A 19,661-nucleotide genomic window follows, 5' to 3' on the forward strand; every position below is an offset into this window, starting at 1 on the left:
AGTATTGTGCTTGTATTCAGCTAATATTTATTTATTTATTTATTTATTTATTTATTTATTTATTTATTTATTTATTTATTTATACACTCTAAATTGAACGGAGCGTCTTCATAAACGTGATTGTAACAGAGGGAATTGGCAATGGCGGCTTCGAAATACTAGTTGGCAGCAGGAACAAAAATGTCAGCCGGAATGTGAAGGGTGATAGCATCCTGTTTCCATGTCCATCAAACCACGTATAAGACATTTCGTGCCCGTATCTAGGAACGTCGCTTCCGTTTCGTAATTTCTGTAACCACGACATGCGCTGCGAAAGAAGTGAGACTCGCAAGATACAATTTACGTCGTCTCGAGTCGAAAGCTGTCATAGCCAGACAGATTGGCGTCTTTGCTCCTGTAGTTGACGTTTTGCCCAATGCGGCTTTCTTTCCAGATCTCGCTTTTCGAGACCTCAATATAAACATTCCCGTGTTCAGAGGACAGAAAAAGTCGGGTAAGGTCTTGTTCACTTTTATGTTAACTTGGGAATCTGTCGTTGCGTCAGGAATTTATAGTAACTACAGAGAAATCTTTTTTTAACGACAGCAATTTCTGTTGTCCCAATGATAACATTTGTTGTCATTTTCACTTCGGTAACTTTAGCCTATAGGAACAAAAGAAGAAGGTAGAAGCGCGGAAGCGTGGGACATTATGTCTTTTTTTTTTTGTAATTCGTATTGTCAGGGTGCAGATGCGGGCATGAGTAAAAAAAAGCATTTTCAGGATGATACGAATGATAGGAAGAACGTGCGCGTACGTGAAATGTGAACTGGCGAGATTACCGACAGTAAAAAAGACCTTTAACATGTCGAGTGATTTCATCGTGCATTGAGCGGGGACAGAGGCAAAGAAAGGACACAAACACATCGTTCGTTGCGCGCTGAAACCACTCAACATGTTTAACTATGCATACATGCAACTTGCCCAAATGCCAGTTCGTCTGCAAAAAAGAGCCCTTATCTGCAACACCCGGCACTGCGTTTCAGACCGGCTTCCTCCGAGGCGAAAGCTTCCCGATGAGTACGTCGCTGAAATCTACCTAATATCCGATCGCCGCCACCAAAAACTGTTCTCGACAGATAAGGAGCTCATCGCCTACTTGGCGGTACTGATGAACGCAGTAAGTTGTTGTTTGTTTGTTTTCTTTTTAACTTTTTACGTATACGTAATGTGGCATATTTTTTCGACGCGGTATGACTATTCAGTTAACAGCTTATACTTCTTGCTTTCATTAATGAAAATGGCTTGTCAACTGTAGGAACGGCTAGCAGACCTTCCTAAATAAGGTATACACGCTGGACTTCTGGATGCCTCAAGTAGCGCAGTGGATCAACGTTTGGAGATACCAAACTATTAGAATCTCGAGACAAATTAACTATTCGTTCCAGATTAAAATATGATTATGAGTAATTCATTAAACCCCATTAACGAAAAAACAGTAGCGGCTAATCCACTGTACTAGGAACTAATGTACTATACTCGGTGACAACCTACGAATAAATAGTAAAATGTACCTCTGTCCGCGCGTAAAAATACGCGTCTAATCGCGGCAGCCCTTTTCCAGTACGTAAAGGTTAAGAAGAACCAATCAAAAATGCAATATCGGGTCGTTTGCTGAGACGATAGGCGAGGCACTGCTGCACCGGCTGCCGCCATCCGGATTTTCTTGTCATCTTTGTTTCTTCCAAGATATAGTCTTCCGTACTGTTATTCGTACGTACCTCAGCGTCACTTTCGCCAGTCTTCTTTCGATGCAATAGAGGATCGTGACTGTGGCTCTATCAGGCCCGTAGCCAGGGAGGGGGTGGGGGCCCTGGGGGCCCCTCCCCCCCCCCCCCACCCACGAAATTCTGGTGAAGTAGGTATTCTTACCCAAAATAAATAACAAAAATAGGTGTTTTTGTCAAATAGTCAAGGATTGCAGCAAGTGCCCCCCCCCCCCCCCCCGAAAGAAATTCCTGGCTACTGGCTTGGGCCCTATTGAAGTATACCGAAGCGGCAGGCACTTGGTGTGTTTATCGCGGACCATCATTTCGGCAGCTGCAAGCTGCAATGCGGCACGTGTTCACTGCATCGCTAGGATACGCCATGCATATCATCTGAGCATCAGCACGTTCGCCGATTTTTTAACAGCGAAACCGTTTAGCAAATCGTTCCTTGTGAGTAGACCCAGAGAATCATCTTCATCATAAACGTGTATGTGCCACAGAAATTTGGTAAAACACACTACTCACCACTGGTCACTAAAAATGAAGAAGGCAACAGTTAGCCCAACAAATGGCTGCGAAGCGACGCCAGTAAGCCGAAGAGCCCGCGGACGTACAACGAGAGAACATTAGGGAATGGGAAAGGCAACGGCGGCTGCGAGAAGACCCGAAGCGACGGAAGGCCTACGCCAACGACGACGTGCCCGTAGATCTATGAGAGATGCGAACGCTTGGTTTCAGCGCGAGTTTGTCTCAGGAGTTCGGACAACCGTGTCGTGTCTGTGACTGTGTGTGGTTCAAGTCGAACCTCTCTGCGCTGAGAATCAGCGTAGAAACAACCTAGCTAAAGCCTAGCAACGACCCAGAAGCAACCTAGAACATGCATTACCTATCTAAGGCCTAGAAACAACCGAGAAGCGACAAGATTAGTCTTCAGAATCGTCCAGTTTCGCTGTTTGAAGCCTTGCGCGGCTCAGTGCAAGCTTCGCCAACTTTTTTTGCGAACTATCACGAAGGCAAGCAAGAAAAGGACAGTGCGGCTTCGTGGGCGGTGCTTATACTTAGTTTTAGGTTGCAATCGACTATAGGTTTGCTTCGTGTAACGCCTTTCCTCTTTTTTTTTATAAATCGTGCAGCGTTATAGCTGGAAAACCATGTATACCGTGCATTAGGTACTCCAGATATAAGGGCAGTGTCAAAGCACAAGTGCGCTGTCGTGGCATCTTGTACACTTAAACGCACGAATTGAATTTTTTCAGGTCAACATTTGGTATGAAGGGATGCAGGAACCAAAACTAAAGACCAAAATTGTGGGAATCTCACGGTGCAAGGTAAGCGTGGATGCTGAATATATCAACGTAGCGAAACGCTAGAAACATACTGCTTAATCATGAAAGGCGTTGCTATCTAAAATTGCATATCAAGTCTCAATAGATGCAAGACGCGGGACGTCTTTTAAAAAAAAGAAAGCTGTGTCGAAGGTATCAACCCTTCGGCGGCGTGTATGTCTTCCTGAAACGGAAAAGATTGAATACCTCATAGAGCTTGAGATAACCAGTACATCTTAGCACGGACGCCGGTTAAGCTTCAGAAAATTGTGTGTACTTTTTTCCCCTCTCTCTTGTTTTCGCTGCCTAGAGTGTCTGAAGGGGGATAGGGAATCGACAAAAGGTGACCAAGAAACATGAAGCTCCAGGGGCGACATTAAATAGTATACCCTTGTATGTGTCCTCGAACACGGCCAATTTGACAAAATATTGGAGGAAGGCTGTACTGAAGCAAGGCCTATTTCGAAACTGCATAGGTGTTTTGCCAAAAAAGTGGATTGTAGGGCACATATTTAACAAAACTTTTTGCTAAGCTAGTTGGTTCGTGAGTTGAAACGAAATCGTACTGCGCTAAGCCAACGATGAAGGCACTGGCGCCCGTCTACGTAGTTTGTGTCTCACTTCGTCTGCTTACCGACGTGAAGTGGGGAGCTGCGTGGCTCAGGCAGCAACTGCTAACTTCGATCAAGAGGGCACTGGCGCGCGCACCCTTATACGTGCTGTGCAAACACCACGGATTTCACGTTGCGGTGACAGGCAGCCCGGAAACTGTTTCGTTCCCTGGAGCGGCCGTATTCCGTTACGCTAGCGTTTTGTGGAGTTACGCGAGATCGGATCCTAAGGGCGCTAGCACCTAGCCTTACGTACTTCATATAACATTCGAATTTGTTGCCTTCGCGTTCATTGCTTCGCCCTTGCGGTGACACTGTGAATTTGTTTTGTTTTTGTTTTGTTTTTCAGACTAGCAGCAACGAAGTAAAAGTTGGTCGTTTTCTGCACGGCAAGCCTACCTTGGGAAAGTTCATAGACTACGTGAGAAGGAAGTTGCCGAGAAACCCTGACGCCGTTTACGTGTTCACAGAGTAAGTTTGCCACTCATGTTGTACGCTTTGCGAATGGATGAAAATGTGGAACATAGTCCTCTAGCCTTCATGCAACACTTTTTCTTACGCGCACATTCTGCTTAGCCCACAGTGCCGCACATGACTCGTACACAACCGGTCTACTCACACTCATATGCCCTGTGCGTCGATTAAGCGTCCGTGTAATGGTTTACAAAGCGTGCAGTGTCGTGGCGCGACTCATCGACAACCGGTAGAGAGGGCGTCTCTACGTGCATCCAGAACTGCTTACTTCCCGACATCCTTAAAAAGAATGCCAACCGAATTCACTGTGATGAAGGTCGGTGCACCGGCCGCGACGTTAGTAAGCGAATTGTTTTGTTTTGTAGGTGTGTGTTCATTTCTTCATATTTGTATGGGTTCAGCGTATACTGTTTTCTTACTGTATATACATATATATAACGTGTGTGTGTTTTGGGACGTTAAACCCCAGATATTATTATTATTATTAGAGAGAGTGTGTGTGTGTGTGTGTGTGTGTGTGTGTGTGTGTGTGTGTGTGTGTGTGTGTGTGTGTGTGTGTGTGTGTGTGTGTGTGTGTGTGTGTGTGTGTGTGTGTGTGTGTGTGTGTGTGTGTGTGTGTGTGTGTGTGTGTGTGTGTGTGTGTGTGTAACAATATAACTGGTTGCAAGGTAGTTTCATAGTTTATCTGCACCGCCAGACGGCGGCCACCAGGCACCATAACCTCATTCATTGCAACTTCTTTTTCAGACAAAACCTGGCTCTAGTCGAATCCCCTGGACAACCTGATGGCAATCTTCTTGGTGAGTGCTTAACATTTCATGCCGTGTGCATTTCAAGCGCGAGGTATCGCAAGCAAACTTACGCCGTGAATTTGCGCCGATTACTTGCCCAATTAGGCTTTTAAGAAATTAGTGCTGGGCAGAGCCTGTAATCTTTGAATAAATGTATAAAAGAACTACTCAAGTTGCAGCGAACTTAGCCATGTGGTGAACTCTGTGCTAAATAGCCGTATTATTGCCCAACCTTTAACAATAAAATTCTGATTCTGATTTGGCTGCTAGATTTCGCGCGGTGCGCCGAACCAACAAAATCCGGCGCGGAGCGACCCGATCCAGATCGACCGGCGAGAGATAAACTCGCTCCGTCACGGAGCACAGCGGAAGTTGCCGCGTGCATCCGGTGGCCCACCTTGGCAAACGTGTCAACAGCCATAGAGTTTCCTAAAATTAACGGCAGGGTTCTGTTTGGTGTCGCAGAAGTCTGGCAACTTGGGGCACACCACGGACGCTGGCACTCGCGCCTGCCAGCATGCGACACCAAACAGAACCCTGCCAATTTAACTAGAGGGGACTCTGGCGCTGCGATCGTTCAGCCACCATGGTAGAGTGTACTAGAACAGGGAGTGCTCGGAACAGCCGCAGCACCAATGTACAGGAAGTGAAGCCCAAACAAGGTCAATCCGCCAGTGGCGCTACGATCGGTAGTCGTAATGTGTGGAAATTTAAGAGTTTCGCGCGGCTCCGCCAAAGTGGTTCAGGGGTACAACGCCCGCTTCCCACTTAAAAGGCCTGGGTTCGAATCGCAGCTGTAGATGTTGGGTTTTTATTCTTAGTTCCACCTTTTATAGTTGTGTTCGTTTTCCTTTATTTCTTAAAACTAGCTTTTGTTGCGACGTATTGCTACAAAAAGTAACGTAAAATGTGAAATCTCGTTTCGAGTATCGTATTCGCGAAAATCTCGGAGGCCATACTTTACCTTCACGTGTCACTGCCAAGACGGCACTTGGCAGTGACACGTGAAGCCACGGCTCGCGTTCCCTGCTGGCGTCGATTCTGGTCACTAAAATAAAACTTCACTTGGGTCTAGTTGGTACATATTCCTGAGGCTAAAATTACAGCACAAACGCACTTCTTTGTCCTTCTTACCATTTCTTACTTCTTCACTTCTTTATCCCTGCATCCATGTAAATATTATTTCATGTCTTCGAGTGTCTAATGCACTGTCATCCTCGTTACACGTTTTGGTTGAGAGCTATTATTAGGGGCGAAGCTCCTTAAGGCGGCACCCGTTCGTCCCTCGTAGTCGTAGTCGTAGTAGTCGTAGTGCGTAACCAGTTATACGCTTTGACCTCCAAGGTGGTGCCGGTGGGAGATTTTTCCTGTGCGTTGTTGAACAATAAAAAATTCGCAGCGTTAGCTAAAAGCCGACTTCTTCTGTCTCTCATTCCCATTACCAGCCATTCTTTACCTCCAAGGTAGTGCCTGGTGAGATTTCTCCTGTGCGTGATTAAACAATAAAAATTTTGTTCAAAACGCCGTTGATTGATGAAATAAACCAACGAAAGACGCCAGATGTTTTGTAAAAGCAAAACGAAAGAACGCCAGATGTTTCTAAAGCACAACGAAAAGACGCCAGCTGCTTAACGAAAGACGCCAGATGTTTTCTAAACAATGGTTTTCTAAACAATGAAAATTCACAGCGTACATGTAAAATTAAAGTGAGCAGCAAGTCGTCATAACTCATCGAACCTTTAGTATAAACGCGCCCGATCTCACGTCGGTGATGATGTACTGGGCATAATTCACGGAAGATTCACGGTTTACCGATGAACCTCCGCAGCTTCGCCCACTCATCATCATTCACTCCGTGGATATGCTGTGATTTTTTTGTGTGCGCATGTGCGGCAAGGTTGCCTTAGGCTTATATACGCATTGGCGTGTAAAAGAATAAAGCAGCTCCTAGTCAGCGCTTGTGACGTACATTTCTTGTCTTCGTGGGTGTCTTGTGCGCTTGCGCTGTAATATTAGCTTCCGGATTCTGGTCACGGCGTAAGATATATACTGTGATTCTGATTCAGCAGTCTCGTTTTTTCCCTCCTGTGGCATAAGCCTACAAGAACCAAAGCGTTCAAACTAGCTCGCGCCACCACGAGCCACGGGGCACTCTTCTTTTTCCCTGGCCGACTGGCCACGAGTGGCGCGGTGCTACAACCGCAAATCGGAAAACTAGCGTGAGTCGCCAGCGATAAGATGCAAACGCAGCGCGGGCAACGATGCAGCATGGCCCACGTCTCGCATAATTTTAATATCGCAACGTGCGGCGTCGCGTTCATTGCACCAACGCCGCGTGCGTTTGTATTCTGCCGTCAGTATCCTGGCGAACGAATGACGCATGGCGTAATTGCCTAAGGCCGCGCGCTGCGGGGCGAGGCGTCGCAGGTTCTAATCCCCAGTGGCGCGCTTCAGAAGTTCTTTCTTCTGAATTATTTTTATTTATTATGGCTTTTATGTATATACACATACATAAACATATACGGGGCATGACGGCGACGGCAAAAATCCGCTAAGTGTGTCCAGATAAATGCTATCGCAATAATACCTTACAGGCCTGGAGGCATTGAGTAAGAGGCGTTACAATAGAACCACGAGTAAACTTGCCAATGACAGGATTTCAGTGCAAGCGAGTAATAACAACCAAGAAAAAGACAGCACAACAAAATTAACAACGCAGTAGGTTAGCTAAATTCAACATCACATACGACAGCATATTACAGCACGTTAATGAAAAGCAAGCGTAACGCCTCGTAAAAATAAAGAAAGCTTGAAAGTTAAATGATAAGAGAACCTTTCTACGCTATCAAGAGAAAATGCGCCTCAAGTTTGTGACGAAACGTGTTAAGGTTATTATCAGCGACGATATCATCAGGAAGATTATTTTACATGCGGAGGGCTTGCGGTAATGCTGATGTGTTAAACGCATTCTCTGGTTGAAAGGCCAGTCTCTGGTGGAAAAGTCAAATAAATGTATTCTGAATTTTCGTTCCTGCACCTGCACTTCATATTACTGATTAGTCAACGTATGCAACAAAAGCGAACTTATATATATATATATATATATATATATATATATATATATATATATATATATATATATATAATTTTAATGACACACGCACACGCATGTGTGTGGATGGAGAATTAGACACACAGTCCCTCACCATATATGAAATTCCGGCCATGCTCATCTTCCTATGGTTACTCCAGAATTACCCGTTTAGCTTTCTAGGCATTTTAGTGGGGAAGCTTTAGCACTGCGAGTTTCTATCGTTTGCCGTTGGTCGAATGCGTCCTAATTTGTCTGCAGGCCTCGCAACACTGGCATCCCTTTGCACTTCTCTCAATGTCGGCATGGGCGAAGACACGGCGGGCACCTTCAGAGGAGCTCACATCGCTGCCCACGAGATTGCGCACATGTAGGTGATTGGTCTCCTTCTATGCACTTTCAGAAACGCTTCTAGTCATCGACCGACTTCGCGCACTCCAGGGAATACACCCCCTTATTTATGTGAGCGTATTTTTTTATTCGTACTGTATACTGTAAACTATGTAGTACTATATACAATGATTCGCCAAAGCCATCGCCATACCAAGATTAATAAAAAGGGACATGCATGTATTTATGCTACGTGGCTGCCAGCATTCTAGAAGAGGTGAGACGCAAATACACTCGAACATTGATAATTAGGTGGACTTTCGATTACTTTCGGCGTAAAAGTTTTTTTTTTTTTGTTATTCAAGTTAAAGTAAACGGGTGCTCTTGGTCAGCTGATAGGGGTCAGGGCTACTGTGTCGCACGTGCTTGGTATTGCAGATAACGCATTCAAAAGTCGTTCGAGGGACTGACGACCGGCCAGCAGGTGTGATAACATTCCAACGGAAATGGAAAGACCATGAATCATGGGGACACAATACGATTTCTATTTTCAAATTGCAGTTGAAAGTCACACTAACAAGAGCTACTTTATATGTTACCTTTAGGTAGCATATACATTAACTCTAACAAACACCGGTAGATCGCTCCACCTAGTGGCCATGTTTCGGAACTGCGCAGTCGTTAGTATTGCTATAGTGTACTAGAATTCTAGTACACTATAGTATTGCCGTACGTCTTGTTCTTGTTTAGCATTCGTGCTTAAAATTACACGCTGTATACTATCAGTCATGTCCGCTTCATTCGCTGCTTATTACGAGGTAAAAGGCGTTGACGCTGAGATGCGGCGCTGCCTCCGCGGCCACTACTGGCACCGTGAACCCGCGTGGAACAGCGGCGCATGCTCGCGGCGATCACACATGCGCGACGTGCCGCAGCGCGCGAACTCTAACCGCCGCAAAGGAGGCTTACTTGAAAGGGCTTCATTTTTTCGCCAGCGTATAATCGATATCGCGCTCAACTACCAATGTTTGCAGCAGCTGTTGCGTTCACGACTTATTCGGCGTTGCAGATTGATAAACTACTATAAAATATGTTTCAGGGCGTCTTCCGCAGTACCATTCCGTGATTAGACACTGTTACCAGATAAGCCTTCCGCGGCACGAAAGAAAAACGGTACCATAAAAAACGCGCGCTGAAATCGCACAGTACACGGGGCTCTAGCATTTCGCCTCCATCGAAATGCGACCACAGTCGCCGGAATCGAAACCGCGTTCTTTGTGTCAGAAGCCGAGCACCGTAACCACTGAGCCACCGCGGCGACAAGGTTCTCAGTTTATTAGAATTTGCTTTGGGGCTAGTTGGTAACTCGTCATACTGAAGAAACTCGGCGCAACTTGGCAATCCCTCGTTCACGCACACATTCACACACGCATGCGCGCAAGAACACACCCACGAACAGCGCTGTTTGTGGGCTGTGTTCTTGCGCGCATGCATGTGTGAATGTGTGCGTGATTGAGGGATCGCCAAGTTGCGCAGAGTTTCTTCAGTATGAAGGTTTTTTCATTAAACTGGCAGGTGTCGCAGATGTCCATAAAGGTTAAAATCAGACTTATCAATATAGTTGTTTATCTAAAATTTACTAATTACCTTTCAATTGTTTCCTTTATGTTAAATATTGCGATTGGCGAATGGTATCCGGTGAGTTCGCACAGCACATCTAGTTCGAATGAACACCTAAGGGGAAGGTGGGAGGAATCATCAAACTTATGCCAAAAAGCCTGTTATTTCTTAATAGTTGCAATAGAGCGAATTTGGGCATGTTGGTGTAGCATAGTGAAACACACAGCGCGAAACAACGACAAGGACACAGATTGAGATTATCGAAGCTGAGACGATTCATAGGTTGGGTGATGAATGTGTCAGTTCACCGTCAGTCATGTTATCAAATAAAGAGTTAGCATTTCTTCGATCGGGTTTTCCAAGATGATAGGGAGCGTATCTGTTTTGACATGCGCATTGGTATGGCTGTTTTCTGTATATATGCTAAGGAAATTCATCTAATAAACTGTTGTAAGTCAGCGCTGTGTGTGTTTCCTTTCTGTGTCCCGTCGTTGTTTCGCGCTGTGTGTTTCACTATTCTTAATAGTTATTCTGTAGTTATTCCGTAATAGTTTTAACTGCGCTAAAAAACGAGAACAGAAGAAAACACAGCATTTGCTGTTTTATATACCTCTATTGACCTTGCCTTAGCTCATTTAAAACCTTTACGGAAAGAACGTCAGCCAACTGGCCCAACTTGGTGCTCTTCTGTTCAAGTTACTTCAATTCAATTTGAATACCCGTCACTTGTACTCGATCGGTGAACCATTACGGTTTCGCAGCTTGGGCTCGTCTCACGATGGAGGCATCGGTGACCCGTCGATTCCAAATAACAAGGGCGGCAAGCCGTGTCCTTGGGATCAAGGATACCTCATGAGCTACGTGGACGGTGGCCTCAAGAAATACCAGCTCTCACCTTGCACCAAGGCTCAGATACGGGGGCTAATCAGGTGCTGTCATTTTTTAATGTTTAGGTACTTCGGCATTTTTGACAACCTTACTGTTTAAGCCGGCCGTTCCTATGCAAGACGTTCGCATAGACCTAGCTATGACGTCACTGCACGTTGCCTAGCAAGCACCTGGCTTGTCTGCGTCTGACTTCGCCGGGCTTCGCACAGGTGTCTAGCCATGACGTCACTAGCGCTGTTTCTTCTAGCTGTGTCAAGCCGTGACTACGCTTCTTGCAGCCGTGCCGAGCCGTGACGTCACTCTGCTTCTCCTAGCCATGTCGCTCGTACCCAGCCAAGTTCCCACAATGCATTTGCGGTGCCTAGCTAAACTCCGCCGAAACATGGCAATACCTAGCTCAATCCTGGAAAACTTCGCATTACCCAGTTAAAACATTGCAACACTGGGAAAAATCTTTGAAGTACCTAGCTAAAACTCTCGAATACTGCGATAAATCTTCGCATTACTTCGTAAAACCAGCAAAACCTGGCTAAACCTTTGCAAAACTTAGTTAAGCTCAGGAAAAGTTAGGTTGACTCCACTGTTTCCCCAGCCTTGCCCCACAAGTGCAAGCTGCCCACTTTTTTTTGTTGTATTTTTGGTGAAAAAATATCGTTGGCGGCAGCTTTCAGCTCATAATAAATAATATGCAAAGCACAGGAGAACAAAAAACGAATAAAACCTGAACATGCAAATGTGCCTACGATGTAGACAGTAGAAGTTAAAAGCCAACATAGTCTACATGGCATTTTTTTAAGTATAATATACTAACTGCGCTGAAGGCTGCCCAAATTCAGAATTCCAGTCTGCTCGATCAAATACCGCGTTAAGGAAAGGAGGTTCGTGGAGAAAAAATGCTGTCTCAACGAAGAAACGCTCTCACCCTCCCTAGGACCGAGAATGCTGTCATAACACAGCACAATCAAAATTGCATCGTAATGCTACGCGTGTTGCAGATTAAGAATTGCAATAATGCCAAATAGCTACCGAACCATAGGTATAATGAGCCCTAATTAATATTATCAGCTAATTCAAATTGTATTCCGCGCTTTACAAAGGAGACAAGGGCGTCAAACGAAACGGAACAGTGCCGCAGCTTGAGTGTGTTTAATAAACATAAACTTAACAAGCCTCATAGACACCAAATTTCACAGCGCAGTTAACGCGACGTAAGCCTAATACTACGAGACAGCTTGCACGTACAACCAGCCTAAATGGAAATTCGAACGGCAAAAAAAGGCTGATAACCAAGTCTTCCATTGCATGGGAACAGATACTTGCATTAGCAATGTAGCTGGTTCCCAAGCATCCGTAGTTAAGCCACTGCAACAAACACAGACGACCCTTGTAACAAAGCAGCGCGTGAAAGTAGTTTACGCGAGATCGTCTAAACAAAACAAAAAAAGACACATCATCAGCCATGATTGCAAGCGCTGCCAATAGATTTTCCGTGAACCAATGTGTTGTCCTACGGCGCTCAATCTTGAATCAACTCTCCCTGGGCTTTTCTAAATTCGTTTACAGTATCGTATCCGACAAGTGCTTAGCAGAAACGTCGCCATTAAGTATGACAACACGACGCAACATACTTCCCGGTCAAGTCATCACAGCTGAAGACTACTGCAGTGGTCTACTGGCCGACAAAGGACGAGGAGTGCCCCTCCTGGTACGTTAAGCAGCAGCCTTCACATTCGCAAACGTACAGACAATGAAATGTGACATTAAAAATGAATCCGATAGCAACAACTTAGAATGTCGAGCAAAGAAAGTCTATAGCAGCTCACTCCCTTAGCAAACACGGCCGCTACAGCTAGCGAAGTGACCTTCGTGCGGTCCATGGCTTCAACGCAAACTTTCGGTGAAAACATATTGCCACGTGCGTATCGTTCAGCGGTTTATCGCGCGATAAGGGCTGTCGCTTTTCCTCGCGTTTTTCACATTCGCTCAGGGTAGCTGTCCTAAATGATGACGTGCACGTCTTATCGAATTCCGCGATAGACGGTAGGTGGGCGGTGAATGGTCTCATGCCACTGTCTTAAAAACGAGCTGCGGGCAGTGAACGGCATTCATTCTTTCTTCTTTACTGTAAACGGTCGCTCGCCACAACAGGCACGCTTGCGGCGAAGCCGTTGAGCGATCTTGGTTTTTCGATGAGGGGGGGGGGGGGCACAAGTTCGCTCCGAATAAAGTACGTTTTCTTGTTCCTGTGTCGTCCGTCGACTTCACGTACTTGCCGTACGTGACATATCTGAATGCACAAAACTGTGAGCTGCCCGTTGAAACCCCCTCAAGAGTTAAGGCAGGCGACCACCCCCTGTAGGTCAAAGTACGCAGCCGGAGGCGCGCAGCCACACTCCGACGAAACACGGGCACCCTTTAATGTGCGCCCTTTGCGCCATATCGTGGGTGATAGTGAACAGCCCTCTGTCATGCTTGAGCGTGGCTTGTTGTAATTTATGTCATTGTATACCTGTCTTGTGTTAAAAGAAACCTTCAGATCGTGCCGGCATCCTTCTAGACGATGGCATAATTTAGCATCTCGTGTACTGCGGGGCCAACTTTGTAAAAAGCAAACTAAAAGACGACCCAACCATTGGATTGATACTGAATGAAGATAATGATGTTGCTATCGCATCTAGCAGCTAATATTAGTCAACAACATAGCAATCGTGCTAACGTTGACTGGAGCGCTAACGAGTGCTAGGAGCATGCCAGTAAATACGGTAGACGCAATCACGTGTCTTAGTGAGACGCTCTGTTCGACTGGACTGCATCTAGAGCCGGTCCATATTTCGCGTCAGATACTGTACATCGCTGTACCCGTCACAGAAAACTCACAAGGTCGCTTATGAAATCGCCGAAGACCACTCGAAGGCGAAAGCAAACTTTTTTGTTATCAGTCAGTGTGTTGATCCTCACCCCCGCCCCCACTCGCCCCCTCGGAGAGTTTTCTGCACCAATGTGGTTTCGCACTGCCTCCAGGATCCGAGGCACGTGCTGCAAGCTTTCTGCATCTCACCTGGTTTCGCACTTCGTCCGTGTTCGCCCCACCTTTGACCAAGCGACGGCGTCATATGACATCATCATGTGACGTCATGATAACGTCATTTAGGGGTGTCATCACGTGATCATTTTTTTTCATCAACCCGTCATGGCGGTCTAGTGGTTATGGCGCTCGACTGCTGACCCAAATGTCGCGGGATCGAATCCCCGTCTCGGCGGTCGCATTGTCGATAGAGGCGAAAATGCTTGAGGTCCGTGTGCTTAGATTTAGGTGCACGTTAAAGAACCCCAGGTGGTCAAAATTTCCAGAGCTTTCCACTACAGCGTCCCTCATAATCAGATCGTGGTCTTGGGACGTTAAACCCCAACATTTAATATTTTTAAATGCGAATGCATTTCTTAGTCGGGTTATGTCAGGCGTCGGTCGGTGTCCGCGCGCCTCTCCGCTCTGACTCCCTCTCCCATAGCAACAGCTGCGGGCGCGCGCGCTTATCCTCGCCCCTAGCAACCGGAGCAGGTAGTGCGGGCATAGTAACGGAGAGTGAGTGGAGAGGAGGAGCGCGCTCTGCCGTGTGAGGGCGCTCGCATCGCGGGAGCTCGGCGGAGCTCCCGCGTGTGTGGAGAGAGTTTAGGAGAGGGTAGGTGCAGTGCTTCGCCGTTCACTCTCTCTCCTCCCTGCGCCACCGCCTCAATGCAGTGCGTTTTAAACGCGTTTGTAGCGTTTGTGCTGCCTTGGCACAGCCTGAAAACAGCGCGTTCTAAACGCGTTTGTGCTGCATTGAAGGCGGTGGCAACATCCCTGAGGTGATTACGAACGCACGTAGGAAGCGTTCGTTGAAAGAGGCGCCCAAAAGGGAGACACTTGAGCGCGTCGATGTGTCCAGCTTTACGCCATTAAAATTACTACGCCGTGTACTCTCGGCGCAAGAAATGCATTCGCATATCCTCACGATTCCCTTCGGGGAGGTGGGGGCATTTTTTTTCGTCACTCGTGTTGGCGCCGGTGACGCTGACGGTCAATTTTCGCACTTGATGAGGCATCTAAAGCTTTCGCCCTAACAATGATGGAAGAGCGCTTTTCAAAAATTTCAGTTCGCCCCAACGCAAAACTGCATGGGCCTTTATTCACGCATTCGTTCTCTCACTTATTCTCGTCTTTGTTCTAGCATTTCGGGAAAGGTTTTTTTTTTTTTTTCACGCATTGCTGGAGTTCTATTAAGTGTGATGAGGTTAGCCAGTGGACAAGTGGCGTTCTGCACCGTGCTACTGGTACTTAAACGTGACGACAATTTAGCAACGAGCTGAAAGGGCATGGGGAGTCCTCACAACGGATAAAACGGTAGCTTGGGCTAGTTGGTGATTTAGGATCGACATATTTGCACAGCGCAAAATGTACGAGGACAGATGAAAGGACACAACACGGGCGCTGTGTTGTGTCCTTTCATCTGTCCTCGTTCATTTTGAGCTGTGCTAATATGTCGATTCTCACAAGTGAATGGGCTGTTCATAACCGCACCAAACTGACACTGCCATTCTACCAAGTTACGATAAAAAAGGCACACGGTCCCTTTTGCATTTGACTAACACGACTCGAGGACGAAAGGCATCGTCTTCTTTTTCGTGTCAGCCGGTTATGATGACCCTCCCGCCGAGCGCCTTGTGCACCCAACGTGGTTTTGCACTGCGTCCGGGATCGGAGGCATTGGTAGCTCTATACATCTCACGTTGTTTTGCAGGGTCTCCGAGATCGGCCCACGTGTGACCACGCGACGATATCTTGTGATGAGATCATGATGACGTCGCACGTTTGGCGACTTGTGAGGCCATGAAGACGTCATAGGGTGACGTCATCGCATGATGATGATTTTTTACATCACTCGTGTTGACGCCGACGGTCACTTTTGGCCTTAATAATCTTAAGAGACAAACAATAGGATTCGAAGACGGATGCATAAGCCTAGCCAGGCATTGATGTCTGTGTCAACAAAATGAATGCGATGCCTGGGTATAAAAACTCACAGGGTTCGTATACATACGCCTCAGTAGATTCGAAGGCGAAACCCATCTTCTTTTACTTCTAAGTCGGTGTATTGAAACTCCCTCTCTGAAAGCTTTGTGCCACTAGCGTAGTTTCGTAATGCCTTCAGTATCGAACGCATTGTAAGCTTTCTGCACCTCAGCTTGTTTTGCTCTGCTTCCGGAATCGGCTCACCATTGACCAATCAATGATGTCATTTGATGAGGTCATCATGTGACGTCACGTTATGTGAAGCCACATTGACGTCATGATGACGTCACAGGTTTTGTCGACCGTCACATGGTCATAATGTCATTTGTCGATCGTCATATCGCCATATGTGACGTCATATGGGGACATTATCACCTGATAATGAGAATTTTTTTGTGTCACTCGTATTGACTCGGCCGACTTGGGACGCCGGTCAATTTTCGCGTTTGATGAGGCATCAAAGTCTTTCGTCTTAAAATAGCATTCATTTCTGTTCCGCAGCGACCAGACGAGCTCAGCAAGTGCAGAATGCGTTGTTGCCTACGATCATCCTACGGTGCTGGATTGTGTCAAAAAGTACTTGTTCCTAATGGAATGCAATGTGCACGTGGAAAGGTAACTCTCATCATCGAAATTGTGCTCATATTTAGGGGGCGGGGGCTATTCTTTGCAACAAAACACCACATGAAAGTTGGAATTTCCATACAGAGCGCACATTACGGTGAGAAATTTGCCTAAATCTGATGACTTTCCATGGTGTACATGATTATGATGACTTCCCTGGCTGTGGGTTTGGGTACAATGCAAGGCCGAGCTCGACTACCTGCGTGTAAATCATTACCTTAATGATTCCTCTAATTGTGACCACACCCGGATAACAAGAAAGCAGTTAGCACTGCTGCCCAACTTGCATTCAAATGATAACGCTGCTTTGCCATCTGTGTTCAAATATCAGATGAACCAACGTTCCTTGTTAAACACTGCTGACCATTTCAAACCTACGTCATTGTGTGACTATCTGTCATTTTTTATTATGCGAAACTACCTTACGTTCCGCGAAGATATCTTCAAAAGTAAACTGAAAACTCGGCATGATTAATGATTTCGCATGTCATTACTCAAGTTGAAAACTAGAACTGTAATTTTAACCCTTCGTCTTATCTTACGATCCTCTAGCAATAGTTCGCATACAAAACGCAGTTCTTAATTTCAATAACTTCCTCTTTAGAGAAAAATAATGCCTTCTTAATTTTCTATTTTTCAGACTTGCAGGAAAGGCATTTGCCGACAACACCGTCTGGAATCGTGATTTATAACACAGCATGGTCTGACAATTTTTATTGTGGATACAAAAGCAATGCCTGAATTTTTTTATTGGAGAATAAACATCCTCCTCCTTAATTACGTGTAGCTATGATCTATCATTTGTGTCTCTGGTTATACCTACTAGCGAAACGAAGTTACGTATACTGGTATTTACTGACCTGTCTTTTTTCTAACTCAGGGCTAACACTTTATTTAATGGTTCGGTAGAAACAAAATACTTGGCGATTTCACTTTAGAACAAGCCACGCGAGTGTCAGAAACACGACGTCAAAAGACACGATGGTTAAAATTCTATCACAAAATTATTCTTTGAATGGAATAATTGACAACCACCCGCTTGTAGAACATTCATTACTTGTGGCTTCGTGCTAGAAACGGGTGGTTGTCAATTATCCGTTTCATAAACCCTCCGACACCTTGCGAGATTTCGTAAAACTCATTTGCAATACTCTGTGATTTCGAGTCGACTAATGCGCCCTCGCGCCGCCAATTGCTAGCACCCTGGTTAGCTCCATTGGTAGAGCGACCGTCCCGGAAAGGCATTGATCCCGGGTTCGATCCCTAGTCCAGGACTAATGTGTCTTCAACTAGAATGTTTGCTTTTTGAGAAATCCGTCTGGATTTGCTTCTGGCTTCGTGCTACAAACGGCTGGTTCTCAATTACCCTTTCATAATCCCTCCGCCACCTTGCGGGATTCCGCAGAACTAATTCACAATAAATATTCTCTATTGAGAAAATATGTTGCTGCATTCACACGGGTCTGCCTGTCAAACTACATCTACAGGGAGCAATGGGGTGGTAGGGAGATTCCGAACACCTGCATAAAATAGCTGCCAGCTGAAGTAGAGCTGTTCAAATGTCCGACTCCGAATGGCTATCAAAGAACGTCGCCTAATTGTTTGCGAAGCATAATGTCACGCCTCCCTTGCTTCCCTTACATATATTGACGCGAAGAGCAATAAATAGCCAAAACATCAAATTTGGCGTTATATAATTCGCGATCGACCGCAACAGCTAAAGCTAAATACGTGAAGGATTATTTCGTCGACATATTGCGCTCAGCCAATCATCGTACTTCAGCGCAGTGTCGCTTCGTCGGTACTTGTCCTTACAGTGGCGCTGGTATTTGTCAGAGAATGTCACGTCTCACTGGAAATAACACCCACCCGTAGCCGTTACTTCGTGAATATGGCGTTCTGCTGCAAAATTCAAGGTTGCACGTTCGATTCATGACGAGGGCAAAATGCAAGTATGGTTGTGCATACCCAGATTGCGGGGCACGTTGAGGAACCCCCCGGATGGTCAAAGCAAAGCCACAATTCTCTGCTGCGTGGCTGGTCGCTCTCGGGGGTGTGGTGTTGCAGGAGGTGGATTTATCGTGACATGTACTGCTTAGCGTGGGCGTGCGCAGAGGGGGGTCTGGGGGGGGGGGTGCAACTCTATTCCCCCAAATCATCGTAGGGGCGCCACGTCTGCCCTGTGCCTTTACTCAGTCGGACACGACACGTCATTGTTTATAGTGCATGGTTATGGCCATGGACGTTTTAACGCGACAGCGTTGAAAAGGTCGTTTAACAGAAATGCCGGTGTCGGCGTCGCTGTCGAGGTCGTTAGTTTAGAGGGAAAAGTCGGCGTTGTCCGTGAGCGAAAATTCTAGATAGGTGAAGATAAATAAACAATAGAAGTGTTGGGCCTGGGTGAGAATCGAACTCAGGCCTTCTGCGTGGAAAGCAGGTGCTTTACCACGGAGCCACGCCAGTGCTATAGAATACTGCTTCGTAAAAAAAAAACGCTACAAGAACGTCGTGTAGTGGGAGGAGTCTCCTGAACGCATGTTGTATTGCGCGGCAGTATCGTAGACTCGCACCAGGCGTCAAGTCATGTGAATTGCTCAATGAGTGGGTGGTTTAAAGCTGCCCACCATTACAAAGTGTGCTGTTGCGCAGGTGCGCGTGGCGCCTTACGGACGCGTAGGAGGTACTTCGCCAATTACGAAAACAAAACATTATGCTGTACTGGGTACTTCGCAACTGTACATACAGTAAGTAGGCATTCTAGGATTGTTTGAAACAGCCAATCTTAGGCGAACAAGCGTTCCTTTCCGTGCGGCACCGCTGAAGGCGATGAGCACGGGGCCCGATTACGCTGTCGCGTTCTAGTCTTGAAGGCGAAGCTCAAGCGGCCTCCAAGTCTTTTGGCGATACTGGCGGCCGAGTACTGCTGACTTTGCATTCTAAGAACGGTTTATACTTCCCATCTTTACTCCCACGAAGCTTGCATCCATTGAGAAGCCTCTTTTCTTTCGGACTCGACCATAATGGGGAGGTGAGGGGGGTGCTGCGATGACACCCCCTCCCCCCCCCCCCCCCGAAATAGATAACCCTCCCCATGCCTATGCTACTTAGC

The 19,661-nt window shown here is 46.4% G+C and overlaps 1 protein-coding gene across 1 annotated transcript; it reads left to right on the plus strand.

Annotated features, from left to right (window-relative positions):
* Nucleotides 1–967: 967 nt before the first annotated feature.
* Nucleotides 968–17,295, plus strand: LOC119402601 (venom metalloproteinase antarease-like TpachMP_B). The gene is made up of 8 exons (XM_049418697.1): nt 968–1,159; nt 3,005–3,076; nt 4,034–4,155; nt 4,906–4,958; nt 8,302–8,410; nt 10,752–10,919; nt 12,442–12,583; nt 17,193–17,295. Exons 1-8 carry the CDS (start codon nt 968–970, stop codon nt 17,235–17,237), a joined length of 903 nt encoding a protein of 300 aa, XP_049274654.1. The 3' UTR covers nt 17,238–17,295.
* The last annotated feature ends 2,366 nt before the right edge of the window (nt 17,296–19,661 follow it).

The sequence above is a fragment of the Rhipicephalus sanguineus genome, chromosome 8 (assembly GCF_013339695.2).
Source record: "Rhipicephalus sanguineus isolate Rsan-2018 chromosome 8, BIME_Rsan_1.4, whole genome shotgun sequence".
Lineage (NCBI taxonomy): Eukaryota > Metazoa > Arthropoda > Arachnida > Ixodida > Ixodidae > Rhipicephalus > Rhipicephalus sanguineus.